Consider the following 21,621-nt stretch of genomic DNA (forward strand, 5'->3'; position numbering starts at 1 on the left):
TCAGGCTAGCAGAAGGCTAATGGGAACACCATTAAATTCGGCAATATACCTTTACATGCAGAAATTAATAATAATCCGGTTAGCTTTGAACTCTTTCTGCCCACCAAAGGGCATAATATTAGTGCTGGATTTTGCATGACTCTCAATCCAACACCTTGGGCTGTTTTTCTAAGTGCTTATAATTGGGAATCCAATGCCTAAAAGTCATACACACATATTACGCATAAGCACACGCACACACTCAGGCATAAAGATCATGGGTCACACTTAATATAAAGACATATTTCCTGAAGACTTCAAAAGCATGCACGTGGCCTTCATTGCCACGGCACACCACCTGTATGCATTATTTATAAGCATTTGTACATAAGGCTTGACCTTAATCATCACATTTGAGAAACTGAATTTCTCATAAATTGTGCCATGCCTTCATAAAAAATTTAATTTGCTCACAAATTATATTTTGACATTTTAATGCAGGTGCTATACATTTTCGATGAACAGTTAAGGACAAGACACTTTGCGTCATCCAGATAATGTGTTCACAGTTGTGAAACCTTTTTTACAAGAGGTAGCAAGCCAGCCTTCACCAAAGAAATATATGCAAATCAATTGCACATGTTTACCGCTTCGTGTCTGTGATATTTGCTGTGAAGAGATAGACCCCACAGAAAAACACCTGATCTATCCAATTACAGCCACCGAGAGCAGACAAAACATGTGCATCTCTCCAGCGATTTCAGGACCTCCCCCAGCTTGGGATCAGCTTAGTTTGTTAAGCCAATTCCGGCCAATTATTTATCGCTACAGGAAAGAAAAACATTTTGCTGTAAGCCTTCATGTTGTCACGGATTAATTGTTGCTCCAGATTTTCCTCCAGCACCCCAGAACTGAAACATCAGATGAGGGACTTTCTGGAATGTCAATGTTCCCTTTAAGCGCTTCGCGACTGTGAGGGTCTTGTGTCTGTGAGGGGACTTTTAATTTTTTTTGTGCCTGGGATGATGTCAGACACGTTCAAACACTCATTTTGCTTCTACGTCATTTCCCAGGGTCTACCTTTAAAAACTGTAGAAATATTCCCCCAAAAAATCACATATGGGCCTATAAAATCTAGCATACTGGTAGACTATCTGATGACATTAGATTCATGGAATAGTCTTTTTCCTATACGTGACCTTATGAGCGTGATACGTCAATTTTGGGCACTTGAGTGAATTTGACACTGGTGTTTTTGAATGGTGTAATTGCAGGTGGCAAAAATGTGCTTATTCACTGTGGGGTATGACAGCTTATTAAACACTAATAAACATGTTTGTAAGCTAGTCTAAATACTAGTAACTATAGTGTTCTATTATTGAACATTATCCATCCGCAGTGCAGCATAAGGTAGGCTACTTTGCAACAACAGTGGCGGGTGCATGATGAGTGCATTTGGTACAACGCATGGCGCTGGAGAAAGCGTATCACGCTGTGATAGCGGCCTCACGCTGCAGACTTTGCACAGGGCCTCACATATCTCCCAGACGGCCCTGCCAGGACTTTAATTAAAATGGGAATACTGGGAGCTTTCACGAGCTGAATCCATCACGCGCAATCTTTTCTGGTTACTGCTGATGCAACAGTGCTTAATATGAAACTGATTAGTCCACAAATCAATAAGATAAGTCCCAATCCCGCGTAGTTTCTTAATGCCGCAGAAGCAGAGCCGAAATGAGACCCACCTCTTGACAGCATCCCTCTTCTGGTTGTCGATGCTCTCCCACCATTTGGAGAAGTACGAAATCTCAGACCATATCATTTTTCTCCTCTCATCCTCGTGGAGCTTCACCACCATGTTATTTAAGATGTGCTGTGTCTGGTCCCGGTAGTAGTCATCAAACGTCTTCAGCCACCCTGAAACAAACACAAGCGCACAAGGTGAGCGAGCATCCGCAATTACGTACACACTCATTATGCTCACATCATATAATTTAGTCCGATTTTCCATAAATCATGTCATGTCAAATACGCAAATTACGCTTCGAATTATGGCTGTAGGACAAAATGGAACATATGGTTCAGTACTGAAAGAGACAGGTTTATTCCTTTCCGTAGTGATTTAAGAATCTAATTATAATTATAATTGATAATTTTTTTTTTTTTTTTAAACACAGTAAGTGAAAAGGAAGTTAAAGTTTTGCTTTAAAGATAATATGATTCAAAGACATCTGTGGCAATGTGGTCACCTATTACTGTAAAAATTCTGAGTGACCCACAGCCCTGACTGCAGTCTCCACTAGGCAGAGAACATAACTGGTATAAGCAAGTATGTATGATTTTTCATATTAAGCACTGAATATGATTTTATTCCCCGGGCATCCCAGCTGTTAGATCTAATCACAGAAGGGATAATGTATTTTGTGATTCAACAATCAAAATTATTGAGCTATGGAAAAGAGAATTAGTGAAATTAGATTTATAATGGCCTGTTGTAGTCATAGGGACAAAATGCATGAAGCTTTGTAGCTTTTGTAAAGAGATGCAATTCAGAGCCAAGGCAGACTACATAAAATACTATGAATCTTATAGCATTACATAACTTAACCCTGGGTTGCTATGTGGTTTCATCTTAAGTTCATGTTGGCATGTACAAAAATGAACTAACTCGAAGCAAAAACGTTTTTTTTTTGTTGGTGTTTCCATTAAATTAACTATGATAGAAATCTTATACCTGCAAACTTAAGTTCTCATGGTGCCTTTTAGGTGTGTTTTTCCCACGGCGCGCAGGCAAGACTGAATACTGAATTCGTGTGAGTGAAGTGTGGTCAGTCACTCACTCACTCATGGGCGACCTTTGAGAGATGTTTTGTGGGACACATGCGCAGGTGGTGCTTCGTTTAGTAGGACGCATGTGCAGGTGGTACGGCACAACATTTTTAAGCACAGCTTTATCGTCTAACGTTACTTTAGCTAACCTAACTTGTTCGCGTTTCACCTACTTTACTTAACCTAGTTAGCGCGTACAGACCACCTACTTCACTTAACCTAGTTAGCGTGTACGGATGCTATCCTGCACGCATGAGTAAGCTAAGGACACACAGCTACAACCACTGATACAGATGTATGCACACACAAAGGACAACAAATAATGTTACAGAGGTGAGGACATGCCGTAGCTAGCTAGCTATATAGTTAGTACAGGTGCACCGTCGGTCTGGACAGTTTCGTGCTTGTTTGTACAACAATCCAAGATACCAACATTGGTATCTATTCCTAATGGAAGAGTTGTACACTGCTTAATCTCAATTCCATTTTAAAATAGAAGTAAGATATAGCCCATGAAGCTAATCTGCTTCACTTCAAAAGCTGAAATAAATACAGTTTATCACAATTGGCTAACTGACAGAGCAAAGACAATTTTATAACACTAAAATGGTGCAGCATGCTCAGTTCGAACAGAGAATCCCAGCAATGTCACTTCTCAGCCGTTCCAAGGTTACTCTAACCTTCTTAAAATGTCTGTCCATTACAGTCCACAAAGGAGCTGTGAGCTCTCAACAACAGACAAGTGAATACCAAAAAAAACTGGTGCTCTCAAACCATTTAGATACACATCCACATCTTCCATCCACAATACTACAATGAGATTATTTTTTGTTTGTTTTTTTAGTATGCAAAATACTTGCGTTCATACCTAAAATGCAATGAATCAAATCTCATTTCACCAGTGGACCCAGAACATTTATTTCAGATTCTATCTCTTGCCAAGATGTCTGGATAATGGGACGAGACTAGGAAAGGTGACCATAAGTACCTATTTTTTGACTTACATTTCAAACAGGTGAAAATGCATAGATTGCCACATTAATAATTTTAAACCGTGAGATCTGAAAGAGCAACTTCATTTCTGTATTAACAAGCAAATTAGTCCATTTCTCTTTGCTGATATGACAACTTATAATTCTGTCTGCCAAAGTACCTGCTACTAGTGGATGTGGGATTAATAAGAATGTTTATGCAGCATGTCAACGTTGATGTACTGGAGGACAGCCATTATAGAAACACAATGTTTAGAAGATTTTCCACCGCAGTCCAAATTTTTGTTTCATGGCTGGGCAGTACGTGCAGCAGTGAATTTTAAGGACGGCTTATAATTAAGCTGTTTCCAGTGGCCATCATGTTCATTTCTGCATCTCATAAGTAAGTCAGAAAGACTTAAGAGTTGGGTGCACTATAATCCATCATCTCACCAGTCACACTGACAGATCCATGAGCTGAGAAAGCCACAACCTCTCATTTCTCACTGTTCATGTCATGCAGAGCAGCTCCTGTACTGCCACCCGCTCCAGATTCCAAAGACTGGATTTCAAATGGATTCAACAGACAAGCTTAATATATCTAAACAAAGCATTGACTTTATGGAACAATTCTCAAAAAGACTCAGCATTTTATTTTACACTGCTCAACACAAAAAGTTTTAAAGCATTCTCTGGTTTTTGTCCCAAAAACATTATTTACATAATTATGCTGATCAATGCTGTAATATAAGCTGATATAAAACTATTACCATAAAGGTACATTATATAGCTAGTGCTTACATAAGCTGCATGTGAAGTGATATAACCACAGGATACAGGCCTACATCCCTGAATGTCTGAGATAGTATTTCCACCTTCATTGTTTGTGTGTCCCTCCATTCAGAAAAGGAAGGACAAAACAGGACTCTTAACACTTTTCAGAAGCTGCCTTCAACATCCTGCCTGGTCAGGAGAAGCGCAATTGTACAAATGCCAAAAATCCCCAGGGCCAAAAAAGAACTAGAGAAGTCATGCAGGTTTCCTGCAAGGATTTCCTTGTGTTTTTTTGTGCTCTTTTTTGGTGTTTCATTACAGTAAAAACCTCTCACGTTGATCTAGAAACGTGCTGACCATGCAACCAAAACTCCTTCTACCATTGCTCTGCATAAGCAAAAGAAGTCAAATTCACCATGTATGTGACTCCAAGTCAGACCATTCTTACATTAGAATGCAATGATAGCTTTGAGTTATACAAACCGCTTATGTGCACCAAAAGGCAGAAATATAAAATAAGTTAAAGGTAAAGGTAAAGACAAATTTTGATTAGGTATTATGAAGCACTTTCATACCCCTTCATCTTAAATAAAAAAGGAAGGGGGCAGCTCTGCACCCGAAGAGATTAGTTTGCTAATTGGTTTATGCTTCATATCGTAACAGCTGCACAAGCACAGCAAAGCAAACATGTTACGAGCATTACGGAGAGAGCACTTAATAAACAAATGGCCCTCAATATAGGACGGCTGCAACCATTCATTCCGCCCGCCCTAATTGAATAGCTCATTTGATTCTCAAACAGACATTATTAGTTACCCAAAGAGGCTGAGGAGAGAGATCTCGGAGGAGAGCTAACGGAATGTTTTCGGGGGAAGGGCGGATCAAATGAAAATGGTTACCGAGACCGTTCACGCCTCTCGGTACATAGCGATGTAATTTTCACCTCAACAAGCCACGAGTCATCGAGAAGGGAGAGACAGGCCGTTACGTGTCCAAACTGACCGAAAACCACACGGGCAAAGTCCCTGCCACACGAGACAAGAGGGAGTCAAAAACCCTGATAAAAAGAATGCTCAAAGTATCCATCCCAAACACGCGCATGCAAGTACAAGCATGGATACACAGTAGGGGGAATCGGGTAAATATCTGAATTAGATTGCAGAAATATAAAATCAAGTTCAGTGTGCCTGAGATAACCTATGTTAATAGTAATAGTTAAAGCCGCTTGATTATTGAAGCCACTACATTATACTAAACCTAAATGTCATAAAGAGAATCTGAAAGTATTCAAGTAGTAAATTCATTATGGTTTATGACAAAGAACATTTAAGTATTCATGACAGCATAATGCACCAGTGCTCCAGCTGCAGGGTGAAAAAGGAAACCTGATATATTTTCATTCAGCTTGGCTATGTCCTTAGCCCTTAGCTTTACTTCTTTCTGGTGATGATGTATAAATCACACTCCTTATAAAAGCTCTGGACCAAATGCTGGAATTGCATAGCTTCACACTGCAATAATTTAAATAGCTTAAGTTTTATGTTTCTGAGAATGTCATTTGCTCTGAAATTGTCTAGAGAAGCTGACTCAAAAGCAGACTTATGCAGGATTTGTCACAAACAACAGTTTTACAATTGAACTCATTTGTTCATAAGCCTTTTTTTATTAAGTATACACAAAAATAGACATTTATATCATACAGAAACCTTGATCCCTTCGGTGCTGTGCTTCTCAGTGTCAAACCTCTGAGAACTTTCACAGCGGAAACAAAAAGCAGATCTATCTGCCGTGATTCAGTTCAAGACCAAGGCCTGACCACAATAAACTGTCATTCATTTCAGAAAGAATTTTAAGCAATAAACTAAAAAATGTTGCATAATGTATAGGATAAAAAAGAGAAGAACTCATAAAATCAGCTTAAAATCAGACTGAACGTAGGTGTAGATAAATGACCTAGGCATCCCGCCAAATCGCACCAGGTTCACTGGGTTTACAAAAATTCAAAACCAAATAATGCATCGCTGATTTCAGATTTACTGAAAAGTCTGGCTCTAGCATTATCACTGGGGAGCCAACATTATTCAGATGATGATAACATTTAGTAAAAAGCTGAATTTAAATCTGGGCAGAAGAAAACGTAGGCAAATCTGTAAATGAGGTCATCTGGCATAGTTGTGTTTGTTGGAGCAAAGTCCCACTTGTGCAATCATAAAGCACATTCCAACGCTTTGGCTACAGCATACCACTTTGTGCCTCATGCATAGTGACAGTGCAGAAGTGCATCCCTGAGTAAAACTTCTGCTTCGTCTTCACACGCGTTTCCGATGGTTTCGGCCGCGCGTTCACACTCCGCGTTCTGCCGCCTCGCAGGACCGGAGCTCGGCGGTCTGTCCCCCGGGCGCTGGGGCGGCCGCTTCCCCTGCTGCGTCGGCTGCGCAAGGATACCATGCCGCTGGAAGCCAGCTAGCAGAACGTTGCTTATTAGATCTGAACAAAACACTGTTTCCCCCAGGGTGCAGCGCGAAGATTACAGCCGACTGCCTTTGTCGTCTACCCGGTATGATGTTTACACAGAAATACTTATCGCACGTAACATCGAATGATGCCACGAACGGTAACGTGGGCACAAACGTGTGTGTAGTGTAGCACAGTGGGTAAGGAACTGGGCTTGTAACCGGAAGGTCGCAGGTTCGATTCCCGGGTAAGGACACTGCCGTTGTACCCTTGAGCAAGGTTCTTAACCTGCATTGCTTCAGTATATATCCAGCTGTATAAATGGATACAATGTAAAAATACTATGTAAAAAGTTGTGTAAGTCGCTCTGGATAAGAGCGTCTGCTAAATGCCTGTAATGTAATGTAATGTAACAAACATGACAGCACAGTGGCTTTGTTCTTTTCAGTTTTGCCTCATAAAGATGTAAAATATTAAAGGGCAACTTCCCCGAAAGTCAGTACGTCTGTTGTTCCGTACCTAACAGCTTAGCAGCTGTGAATACTGGAAAGCGAGACACCAGTATTCACAATGGAGAAATAAAAATCTGCTTCTACAATATTCTAAAAATTGAAAAATGTATTTTTCCACACTGTGATATTTGTATGTGACACTGCTGGACTCTTTTACAGGAGCACACAAGTTATAACTTGTTGCAATAACTCAATTTTAAGTCACACATTTTTTAAGGAAGCACTGACGGTTTGTAACATTTTGGCGAAAAAAACACCACCACACTCCAAGCTGCTTCCAGTCCCAAAAATGCAGTAAATACACAACCCATCTACTGGTTATGATTCTAGTACACTGCTAAAATGAATATAAATTCAAATTCTACATGAGTAATCCAGACACACACCAGCTTAGCATATTGAGCAGACCATATTATACAGCTTAGTTAAGTATTTTGAGTCTGTGTTTTTGTGTTCAGTTAATTTAGAATGTTATTTTTTTTTTCAAAAGTACCCTGGTGCCTGATAGCCTGAGGTAGGTTATGAAGCCACAGAAAACATTTCAAATCTACTCATGTCTAAGGTACAAAAATAAAGTATAAAGTATGCAGTATGCAGTAAGTAGTAAGTATGCAGTATGAAGACTAATTTCATGAACCACAGGTAAAACATTAAATCAGAAACTTACACTCAAGATTAATTCATGAAAGAATCGTTGTATATGGTATATTGTACACAGCAAATAGCATACACATTCTGATTTAACCTGCAATGACTTTGAGAGAATAAGATAATTCTGTGATTCTCCAAAACCAGACTCGGCACAGTGATGAATTCACCTTGCCTTACAGACAAAACACAAGCTTTAACAGTCTGTTTTTGTCATTAACTCACTTATGTTGTGATGTAAACCTAGAACGCACAGCAGAGTTAAGCGTCTTGGTTTAAACCAAATGGAAATGATTTTGGCTGGGACAGCATAATGTCAAAGAGCCTTCAGTGTGACCCAAACAGAGGCCTTTAGACTGGACACGAGGGGTAATTCAATTTCATTCACTCTTGGCAGAAACCACACAGCAGGTGTCTCGCAGCTGTGAATCGCTTCTCGGAGATGTTTCTGAAAAACGCTCACACAGTCTCTGAAACGTGAGGACTAAAAACCCATTTTGTTTTCCGTGCAAGTGACACATTCACATAAATTATAACAGCCTCAGTGTCACCACAACTTCTGTTTGTGCACAGGAGAGGAAGTGTAACAGCAGACAGCATGTAAACCAGAAGAGAAGGATAAGTCCTGTCATGGGCGTGGAAAACTACTGTACAAAGATTGTCAGAAATACTGATCTTACCAAACACCGAATTGGTCAAATAAGTAATAATGAAAAGTCAACAGCACATCTTTCCATTTAAACAACTCAACACTATTTTACAACACTACTGTCTTGCTAAATTACAGGAAAGTCAGGACAAAGGGGCAACTGATAAGTGATAACATATTGATAACATATTGATAACTGATAACATATTGAGCTTTTCAGTAATAGATTGTCCCCTGCTTTACGCTGCAATTAGCTTGCGAAGGCCTCACTGAAACTTGTCTTGTCTTATTTAAAGTTGCCCACTGCACATCTTCCCACACCCCGTTTTGTTTTATCCCATGAGCACCATCATCATAACCAAGCCACACAGTTAATAGAATGCACTTCATGTCAGCTCTGCACATTTAAACAACCCAATTATCATTCTTGCATTCATGAGAAGTCCTTTTAAAAATAATTACACATGCTTCCCCCTCCCCAATTTACGCACAGAACCAATCTGCAAATTCCACATTTTGTAATTTTTATTATTTTTCCCATGCACTGATTTGCAATGATGGCTTCATTTAAAAGACAAAGCCAACAGGTTGCGAACTGTGAGATGTAATTAGAAAAGTGCTATTTCCCTTCCAACCTTAAAATGAGAGAATTTAGTGGAGCTAGTGGGCTGTTTACCATAATAGCCACAATAGCACAATCACAGCAAGCAATTACTTCGGAATACTTTCGCACTCCTTAAGAGCAATGGCTGAGGAGCGGCAGGAGAGGATCAGCGCTCTCACCAGAGTTGTGCAGGGTTTGTTTTTCCTTACCGGGGTCATTGTGAGAGTGGGGCACCACGAAAACCTGCAACGGTTCACTGTCCAACTCATTCGCCTCGTACGAAATGTCGAAACCCTGCTTCCAGACTCCGCCATCAGGATTGTCAAATGTGAGCAGGTCATACACGTCCAGCATCTGAAAGAAATCAAAAAATAACCAAAGTGTTCAAAAATTCAATTGAGGTCCCAGTGGTTTAAGCCTTCATCCGACAAGTGAGAAGGTGGACAGCGCTCCAGGCCTGGTAATGTTCCAGTTGAGGGATTTACCCTCAAAAATCTCTTTTGTGCATCTGTTCTGCATCCCTGTCTTACTGGTGGCCCAGCCAGGCCCACCGTGCATAATGCCCAGGCCCGGAACAAAATCATCCCCCGTGGGCCCCCGCACCTCACCCCCTCCCCCTGCCAGCCAACCCCATTTTCATCCCACAGTTGTGACTGCACACAGAATCGGTCATAATGCAGGCACAGGACCCATCAAACCTGACCTTGTTCCATATATGGAAGAGATTTCCATACTCTAAAACAGCACCCATGCACTGAAATAACAATAAACACATACATCATCAACCAGTGGCATCAACATTTTCATCGCTTTTCAACCATACCATCTTTCGATCTTTCAACAGAGCAGTCCTCACAGTGTATGGAGTGGTGTTATCTAACTCATCACCCATCAACATAAACGCATACATCATGTAAAGCTGTATAATTACAGACCTACATTATAGATTTAGATTTTTTCCCATATGCGTACCGTTACTTCTTATTGCGTACCACCTGGTGGATCTACGTTAGGGTGGCTAGATGTCTGGTTTTTGACCAGAATGTCCACTTTTCAAATTATTTGTAGATTTGTGGTCCCAACCAGACAATGTAATGTCCAGTTAGAGTAGGGGAGACCGGGGTTGGTTGTGCCCCATTTTTTGACATTTTAAAATGAACAACTTCATATTGTCTATTAATGTTTGGTGATGTTCATTTAATCCAATCGCTCTTAATGAGATGGCATAGCAGATCAAAACCATTTTTACAAAATAGATAAATGCTAAATCAAATGTTGACCTTTAACAGCATGAAAATTAATTATAAAATAAACACTGATGCTATGCGCATGCAACACAAATTATTTATTAATTCTTGTAGAAATAGCAAGTCAATCAAATAGTCCATAATTCACTGGACCAATGAAGGGATTTCCTGCCCCCAGCTTGACCCCAGGATGACAGGCCTGATTATCCCCAATAAATGGCAGCACTGGTCCCAACACAACATAGAAGAGGAAATGGCAAAAGAGCATGCAAGCAACTGTAAAACAGCAACTGAAAACTGGATACCCTTCACATTAATCAAACATTGCACATGTGCAAACAAATCTTTATGAGCATGTTTTCCTTATGTGACATCAACTTAAAACTGAAACTATGGAATTACTGTTTATCATGGTTTACTAATTCATCAGAATATGGACACAGACATTGCTACTTACAGAAGTTTAACTATTATCATTCTATTATTCTACTATAATTGTAGCAATACAATACATGAGGGATTATAGCTGCAGTCTCCAAACACAGGACTCCAAGTCATCTGTCTAAGGTTGTTATTTTTATCAGGAGGAGGACGAGTCAGATTTCAGGGTTAATGTGGGATACAGAAACACAGAAACAAAAGGTGGGGAGCTGGGCGATAACACTACCAAATGCGCATCAAGTGTAAAACAGATGCAAATAATCATAATCCAAGTTCAGAGCATCGCAAATCGCATACATGCGCTCTCTGGAAAATAAAGAAAGAACTGGAGAGTGTCACAGTCCAGCGTAGGAGTGGGTGACATAAATAATACTACTGTAGTTTTATGTATAGTCATAAGAATATTGATATTGTGCATAACACGAGGTCAGGCATCTCAAATTCCAGTGGCAGTAGCATTGGTGTAAGCAGTCACGTGTATGATTTTTTTTACAACCTGTGGTAAGCTGATCTGCTATTGCACACCTGCTTAATGAGTTTTGCTTTTGCTGTGATTTTCTTGCACTTGCTGGTGGAATTGAAAATACTTTTCCCTTTTTTTCCCCTCAGATGTATTATGCCGGGACTGATACCTGAAGCAGACCACGGTAAAGAAACTGATTTCTTAGTCTATAGTGTCCAAGGTTATGCAAAAAAAAGGGCATGTATTATGTTCTGAGTTAGTGGTCTGTACAGCCTGTATTCTATGACATTGACATTCATGCCATTTTGATCATGTACAAATTAAAAAGATAAATGTTTTCAGGTCATAACACTGAGGTGAAGGATTGGTTCACGGATAACTTTACAATTTTTACCCAGTAATTCAAACCAATAAGTAAGTAAAAACCAATTACTGCATACAACCTGGCTGAACAAAAATAATTATATAAACTACATTAAATAATAAATCTCATTTCTATGCTCGTTTTCAAAAAAACCTCATCTGTCCTATGCTTCAGTGCATTTGATTCAACCACTGAAAACATAAATAATAAGATGTGTAATAAGATGTGTAAATATACAGCACATCAATGAATAAAAATAGAACCTTTTTGAATTTCCGCTAGCTTTTCTATTCACGTCAGAAACCGCTGAAGTGTGTCTGCTACAAAAAAAAAACCTGGGTCAATAATCAAACTGGTTGATCAGACAGGAGATGGACTGTTACTGTGCATAAAGATCCCAACTTAATGTACATTAAATGAATGCGAGTTCTTCATAAGATATTCATGGCATGTTAGGAAATCATTTTCACATTTAGATATTAATGAAATTCTCAGATATCAGATAATTATGCCAAGGTCTCTGCTGTAAAAGCTTCTCCCTCAAGGCACTAAGATGGTTGAAAATTTCAGCACGATGGTAAATCACTTCAGATGCATAAGGTCATGTCTCAGTTCGGATTAAAACCTCAGAACTGCTTGTTATATTCTTACATCATGAACTATAATACTCATCTGGCCAAAAACTTGAGATGTTGAAATGTCAGAGAGCAGAAACTCTGACAAGTAATATTTTTTTGTGGGCAGCAATACAGTTTTCAGGATCACTCATTCTCTACTAACAAAGAATACACTGAATTCTAAAGAGGGTTTATCTTGAACTGATAGACGTTAGCATTTTATGTGCGTAAATTAGACACATTACAAAAGATCAGTTACAGTGTAAGCACAGCATTACACGAAATTTCATTTCATGTCCCCGTGGCGAAGTCTGAAGAAACCTGAAGTCTAAGAGGACTCGGCACGCTTGATCTTCTGATTGAATTTAGCAAGCCTCGGGTCACAATGAGTTCCGAGTCCATCCGCCCGCTTTCAAGCTACCTCTTCACAAAACATTCGTGCAGTGGTGCAATGGCTCGGGTTTGCGTGCGAGATTGCGTGCCGAAACTCTGAGAGTTTCACGAGGGTGGCTTTGGTGCCGGGTAATTATCCCAGAATAAGATGACTGGGTTCATCTGAGCCGGATGAAAGGAGCAGACTGACGTCAGATGTCCCAAATGGCCGGATAAAATGGCACTGCATAGAGCTGGGCTGGAAGAGTCTGAACAGCCCCAAACAATGACACACCTCAGCTTTATCAGCTATCTGGGTGAGACATTATCCATTTCATTGCCTGGTTCTGTCCCACAATGCGGTCACGTGGGGCAGAGCTTCCAATAAAATCATCTGAAGTATGTTTCTCCCCCCAATGCACTGTTGATTACTACATAACGTCAACGTAAATGAGGCAGAACACAGAGCACCCTCCTTTGAACCTGGTAAATGGACTTCATTTACATAGCGCTTTTATCCAAAGCGCTTTACAATTGATGCCTCTCATTCACCAGAGCAGTTAGGGGTTAGGTGTCTTGCTCAGGGACACTTCGACACGCCCAGGGCGGGGATCGAACCGGCAACCCTCCGACTGCCAGACAACCGCTCTTACCTCCTGAGCTATGTCGCCTGAGCTATGACCCTCTGTTAAAGTTGGCAACATTAAACGCAAATGCACTTCACCTTTTTCCCCCACACAGATGAATCTTTACCTGCACTCCATCGGCGGACTTGGAGTAAGGCCTTGTGGCAAACTGGCAGTCTTGGGAGTCGATGGGCACGACAAGCGGGGGAGAAGCGAGAAGTTCCGGGTAGGACCCGCGGGTCAGGTTCCCCACTTCAAGGCTCCCCCTCCCGTCCTTCACAGACTCGCTGAGGTTGATCACAGAGTCCCTGATATTGGAGATGATCTCGTTATTCTCTGCCAGCAGCCTCTCCAGATGGTCAATCTTCTCCTGCAGAATGGAGAGCTGGCCCTGGAAAAGGGGAGGAAAGTGGCACGTCAACAAGCAGGAAATGAGAGCAACACCTGGCCTGTGGCTGCAGCCGGGGACACATCGCCTGCGACGGGAAAACAGAATCCTCCCTGATTCTCTCACACTTTTCCTTCACACTTAAGCGGTGGAGAATAAAGCTGTTTGGTTGTTGGACAAGCTCTATTCACAGTTAAAAACATTTTCCCTGTTACCATGAATGAGTACGAGTCAGTGAGTGAGTGAGCGAGTGAACAAATGAATTACAATGAACCCTCAACCCCAAAATATATTTGGACTTAAACTGAAATACTTTATTCTTTTGGGTAGTATATAATCACTTCACCTCCCTCTCACATGTAGTGTTACAATTTGCCTCACATAAAGCACAAGAGGAACTAGGCAGTGAGCACGGGTTTCCCCTCGTCCGTTTCAAAACGCACAAACTCTGAGTGAACAGATTTCTGCTGTTTCCACTCTAATGCAGCCTGCTTCTGAGTGACCTTTTTGTACTCTTTTAACCACCTGACCTTTGGAACATCCTAATAGGGAAAACAGGATGTTGAAAAGAGAGACTAGCACAGCGGAGAAACCCAAAGTAGTCCTGAGAGATTCTATTAAAGGTATGATTAATGAGTGGGAGATAATACGGCAAATCAATGTTCACTGGAAAATGGGCACCGTCGGTTTCGTTTTTTTCGACATTTTACAGGCTGCAGTAAATGAAAATGTTAAAAGCCACATCTTCCTGCGACCCCCAGCCTTGAAGCAGCAATAAGTATCGGACGTGCCTGACAGCCGTGGGCAGTTCATTACACCAATGGGGAAACCGGCTAGACAGAAAATGGGCAATTGGTGGGATGGCACATCCAGAAGCAGATGGAACAGGTAGGAGTTTGGGAGACATATCACTGTGGCAGAACCGCTTTCACGTGAGGAGAGCCCAGGTTTTGAGCCCAGTCCAAGCCAAAACAAGTAGCCTAACCAATATTACATGTCAGTTTTTAAGCATATTTTATTCATAAATGTGACTATAATGCTTAAAAGTAACCTCTTTTCCTCACAGAACAGAAAACCTGCAATAAGCTATCGTGGTTTCACTGATGAGTAAATTACAGGTCACACAAGGTCAAAAGTTAAGAGACATAATTAAGCAATAACTCACGACAGGCAGTGGTATATTGTGATTACATCACAGCTAAGGGGTGTTGTTCGGGCCCACATGCAGCAAAGGACCACGATCCTCTTAGCTCTGATATAATGATAATACACCACAGCCTGGAGCGATTGTTATTGCTTTTATAAAATGGTTACCAAATATGATAAATGCAACGTTAGTAAACTCCCTTTTGTTCTGCCAAACTAGTTAGCTAGCAAGCTAGCATTAGTGAGCCAACAAGAATTTATGCCTCATTAATGTCCATTTGTACATTTCCATTGAATGTGCAACCACTGAAAAAATGTCCAACATCGGAGGAGTCACGTAGCATAGGTCGACTCATTTTGTTAGGTGGAGGAGGCACATTGCGTGGCGTGGCAATGGTCCCGAGTTTCTGTTGCCAATAGCTGTTATTATACAACGGCTATTAACCAATCAGATTATGAGATCACACCTACCCGCTTTATAAGTGCTCACCAATATCACTTCCTGTGCATCCCATCCACAACAGCAATCAACAAGTGGCAAAGCACAAAAACAAAAAATATTATAATCAGTATGACAGGAAATTGAACTGCACGTCCTTTACTGCCTGAACACAAAACCCGACAAAGTTTTAAAGACAAAACTATGGTCACTTTAGGTCTCATCTTGCGTATTGAATTACAAAAATTAATTAACATTTGATACCTTTCATGATATCTACACAGCAAATATCAATGCAAGCTGACAATGCAAGCTAGCTTACATTCGTACAAAACCATATTGGAAAAAGGCTCTTTTCCCACTGCTAGCATAAAGCACCAATAATCATGGAGAAAAAATATATTATGGCCATCAGCATATGGTTTGTGCATGGTAACACTGGAAATGAGGCAAGAGCAATACTTCCATTTAGCAAGCCATATTCTACTGAAAAGATCTGAGCACTACCATGATATCATTTTCTAGATTTTCACTGAAATGGAGGTTAGGCTGCAACAATAACTGCCATAATCAGCACTGGCTGGCTTGCCTCCAGTAAGAAATCTTAAAATGGCCTCCGCTGTCTAACCAAGTAGGCAATACAGTCGTGAGCTGTTCCTGTATCCGTTCAACTAACAAAGCAATACGTATCTGTATATTGGCATAAACCTGGAAGTTTGCATAGCATGCACATAGCCAATATGTACATTAGGCGAGAAAACTGGTATTTTCAGTTGTTAAACCACTTCCTAATTTATGTGACATCCACTTCTGGGTTTCAAACCAATAAAAGAACAGATATAGTTTTATTGGTTAAAAAGTTATAGAAGTTGCACACCCACACTTTGAAATATTTTGTGGTCATTGGTCACATTAAAGTTACAGATCCTGAAGTGTTTTAGTTTAGTTTAGTTCAAAACGGATAGTTTGTGTTTACATTACATTTTTTCAGGTACACCTGACTTGGAACCCATTCTAGAAATATCACAGGTAAACATTCTACCACACACCGACAGCCAGCTGTCAATGTAGTCAGACAGAAAAGCACTAGCAGATTTTTTTTAATGAGCACTTGCTATAATAAACCATGAAAACAGGGAAGCTGAAGGAGAGAAAATGATTAAGCAAGCTTTTCAAGATAATTTTTTGCAAGTACATCTGACAGATGTTTAGTCTTTGATTACAGCCCCTCAAAATCTGTTAATTCTAGTTACTGAAATTTTGAAAGTGAAATTACACTTAATTTGCATTTGAGTGTAGTTCAAAAACAGTGTCATTAGTTATTATATCCTTTAAGTTCATTTCAAATGTGTTTACATTTGTTTAAATCAGCTCATTTCAGAACAACATTTCCATATTTGGTAATTAGTTACATAAATACTTTAATTGATGGGATTAACAAAACATGTGGTATATACCCTGCCCAATACAGTCTCTCTAATTCAGTTCTCTGGATTCACAGATTAATCTGAACCTCCGCCTTTAAACAGCCAACTATTAAGGAAATTGGGCTTGTAACTCCAAACATGTAGGTTCAATTCCCAATTTGGAGACTGCCATTGTACCATTGAGCAAGTAGGCCTACTGTTTCTGTAAATATCCAGCTGTATAAATGGACTGTACATATAAAGAATGTAAGCTGCAAGGTGCTCTGGACGAGAGTCTGCTAAATGCTTAATTTATCATATGATGTCATCGGGAAGCTTCAAACAGCCAAGCTCACATTACATTATATATGTTATGGACACACATTAGCCTATAATTTTCAGTTGTTGTTTTTCAGTTGTTCATGGTTCAGAATATTCCACAGCTGTGACTGCCTGCTGTAGAGGGCAATGATTTGTTGAGCATTCCCCCTTTCTTTCCTTTGGCCTTCTGTATATCTTCAAAGAGCTAAAAGTTCACCCAACAAGCAACATGGGGGAGAGAACTAATTTCCTTTGCCTCATAGAAAATCAAGTCCTTTGTGATCTTCCTGGCTTAAGTGCAACGGGTTACCAGTCTTAATGACATGAAGATAACAGAAGAATGCAGAATGGAAGAACGCTTCCTCTGTTATGACCAAAAAACATTTTCCTTTTTTAGGAAATACAGTGCCCCTTTGGCGAACAGTGACATGTTTATTTTAGTCAAAAGCCAGCCAAGTTATGATAAAGAAGAAAAAATGTATCCTCCTGGCTTCCTGGTGACATTGCACAAAGACAAAGAGAACACACATCAGGGGAAACTTCATACAAGTAGAAAAGAGTTAGAAGAATAATTTGTATTGAGGTAGGCAAGTACACAACAATGCTGACAACGTGAATGCAATATCTATTCCAACCCACTAGTTTGCACCATAAGCAGAAAGTGGAAGAAGGAGGTTTCAGCAAGCTGTGTCTTCAGATGGCCAGCCACGTGCGCCACATTTCCCATGTCTAGCGCGAAGCCTCAGGGAGAAAAAAAGAAAAAGGAAAGAGAAAAGAATGATGCTACAAAATGAAGAACTGTAACTTAATCACAAGCAACCCATTTAGCTATTGAACTATAAAAGCCCAACAGGACCCAGTATTATATAAGTTACCAAAACTCCCAGCCATCAACCCTCAAGGAAATAAGATATCTATCAACAGGACATTCAACTCATGACAGAGACCCTCTTGTTTCCGTCAGCTTAATTTTCTGAAAAGAAAAACAGACAGATAGGAGTTTCTGCTCTTCTTATCAACAGAAAAAAAGACTTAATAACTGTATGTGAATGTCAGACAGGATACATCTGCTGTTTTGATACACACCAGTGGAAGAGACCAATAGAGTGAGCCAAGAGCAATGCCCATGCGCTATTTCGAGTGAGTAACACTGGAGGGTGAAGAAAATCACATTCTTTTTTGTAATTATTCAAAAATTCTCTCATGCGGTTCACATATTCAACTGGTTCCAATATGAGAACTACTGTAACTTTCAGAATTTCACCAGAATTCTTTCTGCATGCACCAAAACAAAGTACTGTGTGAGCATGTGTTCTTGTACTAAAAAAAAATTTAAATTAAAAATTCTCTCTTCAGAAAAGTTGTCAAAATGATCAACTTTCTAGCCATGCTGAAATATGCATTTATGTTATGTTAACCCAATTCAAATTAGAATACAGACCATTCATGAAATTAAAATGCTTTTTTTTTTCAAATTAATAATGGGAAATATTTTGAAGGGAATACGAATCTTTCACCAACTACATTTACTGAACATCATAAGCCTTAAATAACGTGCAATAAACCAGCCATTTTGTTTAGCGTTCCCAAATCATTTAACCCGCTGAAACTGATGTTTGTAATGGTGCTTGCTGTACACAAATACTTTTAAATACCCACACTTTCAAAACAAAGAGAGTACTACATCCTGCTGAGACACTGGTAATATGCTCATCATTTCAAGTAATGACACATCAAGTGGAGATAATAACAATACTGCACACTCAAATATGTATAAATGTACATATTGTGGAAGGCTTAAGGCTTTTTTCAACTGAAAAAATCACCCACATTACAATTAAGCTGGCAGAAATAGCCAAGGGTCATTATAAGTAGCTCTGTAGAAAGGCTTATTACTGGGTGAGCTATAGCTACTCAATGTGCACTGTATGAACACAAACAAGGTATAGGTGAAGCAACAGGTTCTGTGCTCATTTCATTTTGTAAAGCATTTTTTAAAGACTTTTTATTCTCCCACTCTGCCCATATTTTTTTGGCATTTCTTTTGGAATCTTGTGTGTGCCTGTAGGAGGAGGCTAATTAATTGAAGAAGCGAACCTGGGCAACCTGTATGCCAGGTGATAAAGCAGGCAATCACTGCCTGGTTTTTGGATTCCAACAATCGCACTTCAGGTCCCTATTTGTGTAATTTACAACGGACAGGCAGTGCTTTTTTGTGCTTTATTTAGTATTTTCAGTCAGTTTTGTATAGCAAGCAAATGACTCGCCTTAAGAAAGATATCTGCCAATTCAGGTAGGTTTTGACTTTTGCAGGTCCAGCTCTGGTCTTCCCATTGGCCTGTCCAGACCCACATCCCACAACCTGTGTGTGTGTGTGTGTATGCATTCTAACAGTTTTTTATTATTTATTTTTGCTTTGTGCTATAATTTCATTTTTACTACTTTGACTGCTTGACTTTTTTTCTGGCATATAGTGTAAAGCAGGGCTGCCCAGCCCTGTTCCTGGAGATCTACAGTCCTGCAGGTTTTCATATCAAATCTAATTTATCACACCTGATTCTACTAATTAGCAACTCAAGGAGATCTGTATTTACTGAATGAGTGTGCTTTGTTAGAGTTGAAGTGAGAACCTACAGGATGGTAGGTATAGGCTTGGGCAGCCCGGTGATAGGGAGTTCCATGTTTTCAACGAAGCTAGACTATTTGGGAAAACCTTTTCACCTTATGTGTGTATTTAATGATACATCTGGCTTTTTTAAAGGATGTATGTACTGGTTATGCATTTGTTCATAAGTTCTGGGAATGTGCTTTTGGATGTTTGTGAAGGTACTTAATACCTTCCTAATTTTACTGTGTAGATGTACCTATGTACCCAGAACTATATTTTGGGGATGGCAAGAAAATTAAACACTTCAAACATCTCCCCCCCAACCTACCTACCCCCCCACCCCCCTTCACCCTAGGAAGTAGATTCTGAAGGGCTGGATAGAACCAGCCTTTTACTTCAAAGTTTGTTAGGACACTTCATGTTGCATGCTGGAGAGCATAGGGGTGCAGTTATACCGGGGACATTGAACCCCTTTGTTCTTTGGACTTTGGTTATTTTGCTATTGACCACATTGTAACTAGATTAGTGGCCTAAAAAATTATTATTGGTGCCTGCTCAAACTCAGATTCAGGCTGATATGATGGACCAATCTGATCGTCAGAGAGGACACTCATTTGTGTCACTGATCCTGTAAGTTAAAACTCAACAAAAACATTTCCAATGTACAAAACTGCCAAGTTACTCATACAAAGCACTGTCTAGAAGTAATTCAGTAAAACTTGCTAAATCTAGGCCTCCCATTTAAAAGCATTCATATCAATGAGGCAAAGTTACAACAGACAATACTGGCTATCTTAGCTGACACAAATTAAATTCCAAAGAAATTCTACCCAGTGTTCCCTCAATTTCATGCAACTTGGCCAGGTTTTTTTTTTTTCATCTTACGAACTGAAGAGAACGTGGTCGTTAAAAAATTCACATGAAACAGTCAAATGGAAATTATTTATAGTGGAAAAAATTATTAGTTAGCAAGCAAGCTAGTTTCCAAACAAAACAGACATTTTAAAAACATGTTATACAGGCAGAAATGGCATCACGTGCACTTCTTTATATGTCCATTTTGCCTGTGAATCCGAGTATCCCGAAATAACGTTTGACCTAGGAAACCTGTTACTGGCAGATGTAGCTAAATGTGCAATGGGGAGAATTATTGATTGATTGTAAGACTGGAGCACATGGGATGACAAAATCGTCAGGAAAAAGGAGGAGAAGAAAAGCGCAAAATAGCCCAAGTTTAGGGCTTTATTGTGTGCACGTGTGAAGTTGTATCTGAGGTTAACGTTCTGAAGTGCTGAGAGCCTGTGACCACTGTGGCTATTTCTGCAGGAAACTCTGAATGCTGAGTGCCAAACTCTCAGTGCGGTATAGGTATGGGGCATGCCCCGCCAACCCGTAACGTGGCAGATGGGATACCTGCCATCCCATTGAAAATGCAATGTTCAATGTAGCCTAATCAGTCATCTGAACCACTTATATTTAATGCCTCATTTTTACTAGCCAAGATCACATGCAAAGCCATAGACACAGTAGCTCCCTAGACTCAAGCAATCTGCTAAAAAGCAAGCAGGTTGAAATATTTTGTTACACGTATAAAAGGTTTTCATTTATCCTTCAAAAGTTGAAGCCTGTGCTTATCTACTTCCTCCATGGATGTGAAAACTTGGTTGCAATTTGCATGCGTTATAAATGCACGGCTTTTCAATTCCTTGATTATTTAGCAGTATATATGCCTAAGGACTTCTGATACACCATAAAAATCCCAT

General features: G+C 39.9%; 1 protein-coding gene across 2 annotated transcripts in view; it reads right to left on the minus strand.

The window, feature by feature from the left end:
• Positions 1 to 21,621, minus strand: part of man2a1 (mannosidase, alpha, class 2A, member 1) — a 114,087-nt gene that overhangs the window by 79,044 nt on the left and 13,422 nt on the right. For both annotated transcript variants that reach the window (XM_035390370.1, XM_035390371.1), the window contains exons 2-4: positions 13,678 to 13,941; positions 9,630 to 9,774; positions 1,725 to 1,896 (exon numbers count right to left, since the gene is read on the minus strand). In XM_035390370.1, the coding sequence (XP_035246261.1) occupies positions 1,725 to 1,896; positions 9,630 to 9,774; positions 13,678 to 13,941 (581 nt within the window). The remainder of the gene's footprint in view (positions 1 to 1,724; positions 1,897 to 9,629; positions 9,775 to 13,677; positions 13,942 to 21,621) is intronic.

This window comes from Anguilla anguilla, chromosome 14 (assembly GCF_013347855.1).
Source record: "Anguilla anguilla isolate fAngAng1 chromosome 14, fAngAng1.pri, whole genome shotgun sequence".
Lineage (NCBI taxonomy): Eukaryota > Metazoa > Chordata > Actinopteri > Anguilliformes > Anguillidae > Anguilla > Anguilla anguilla.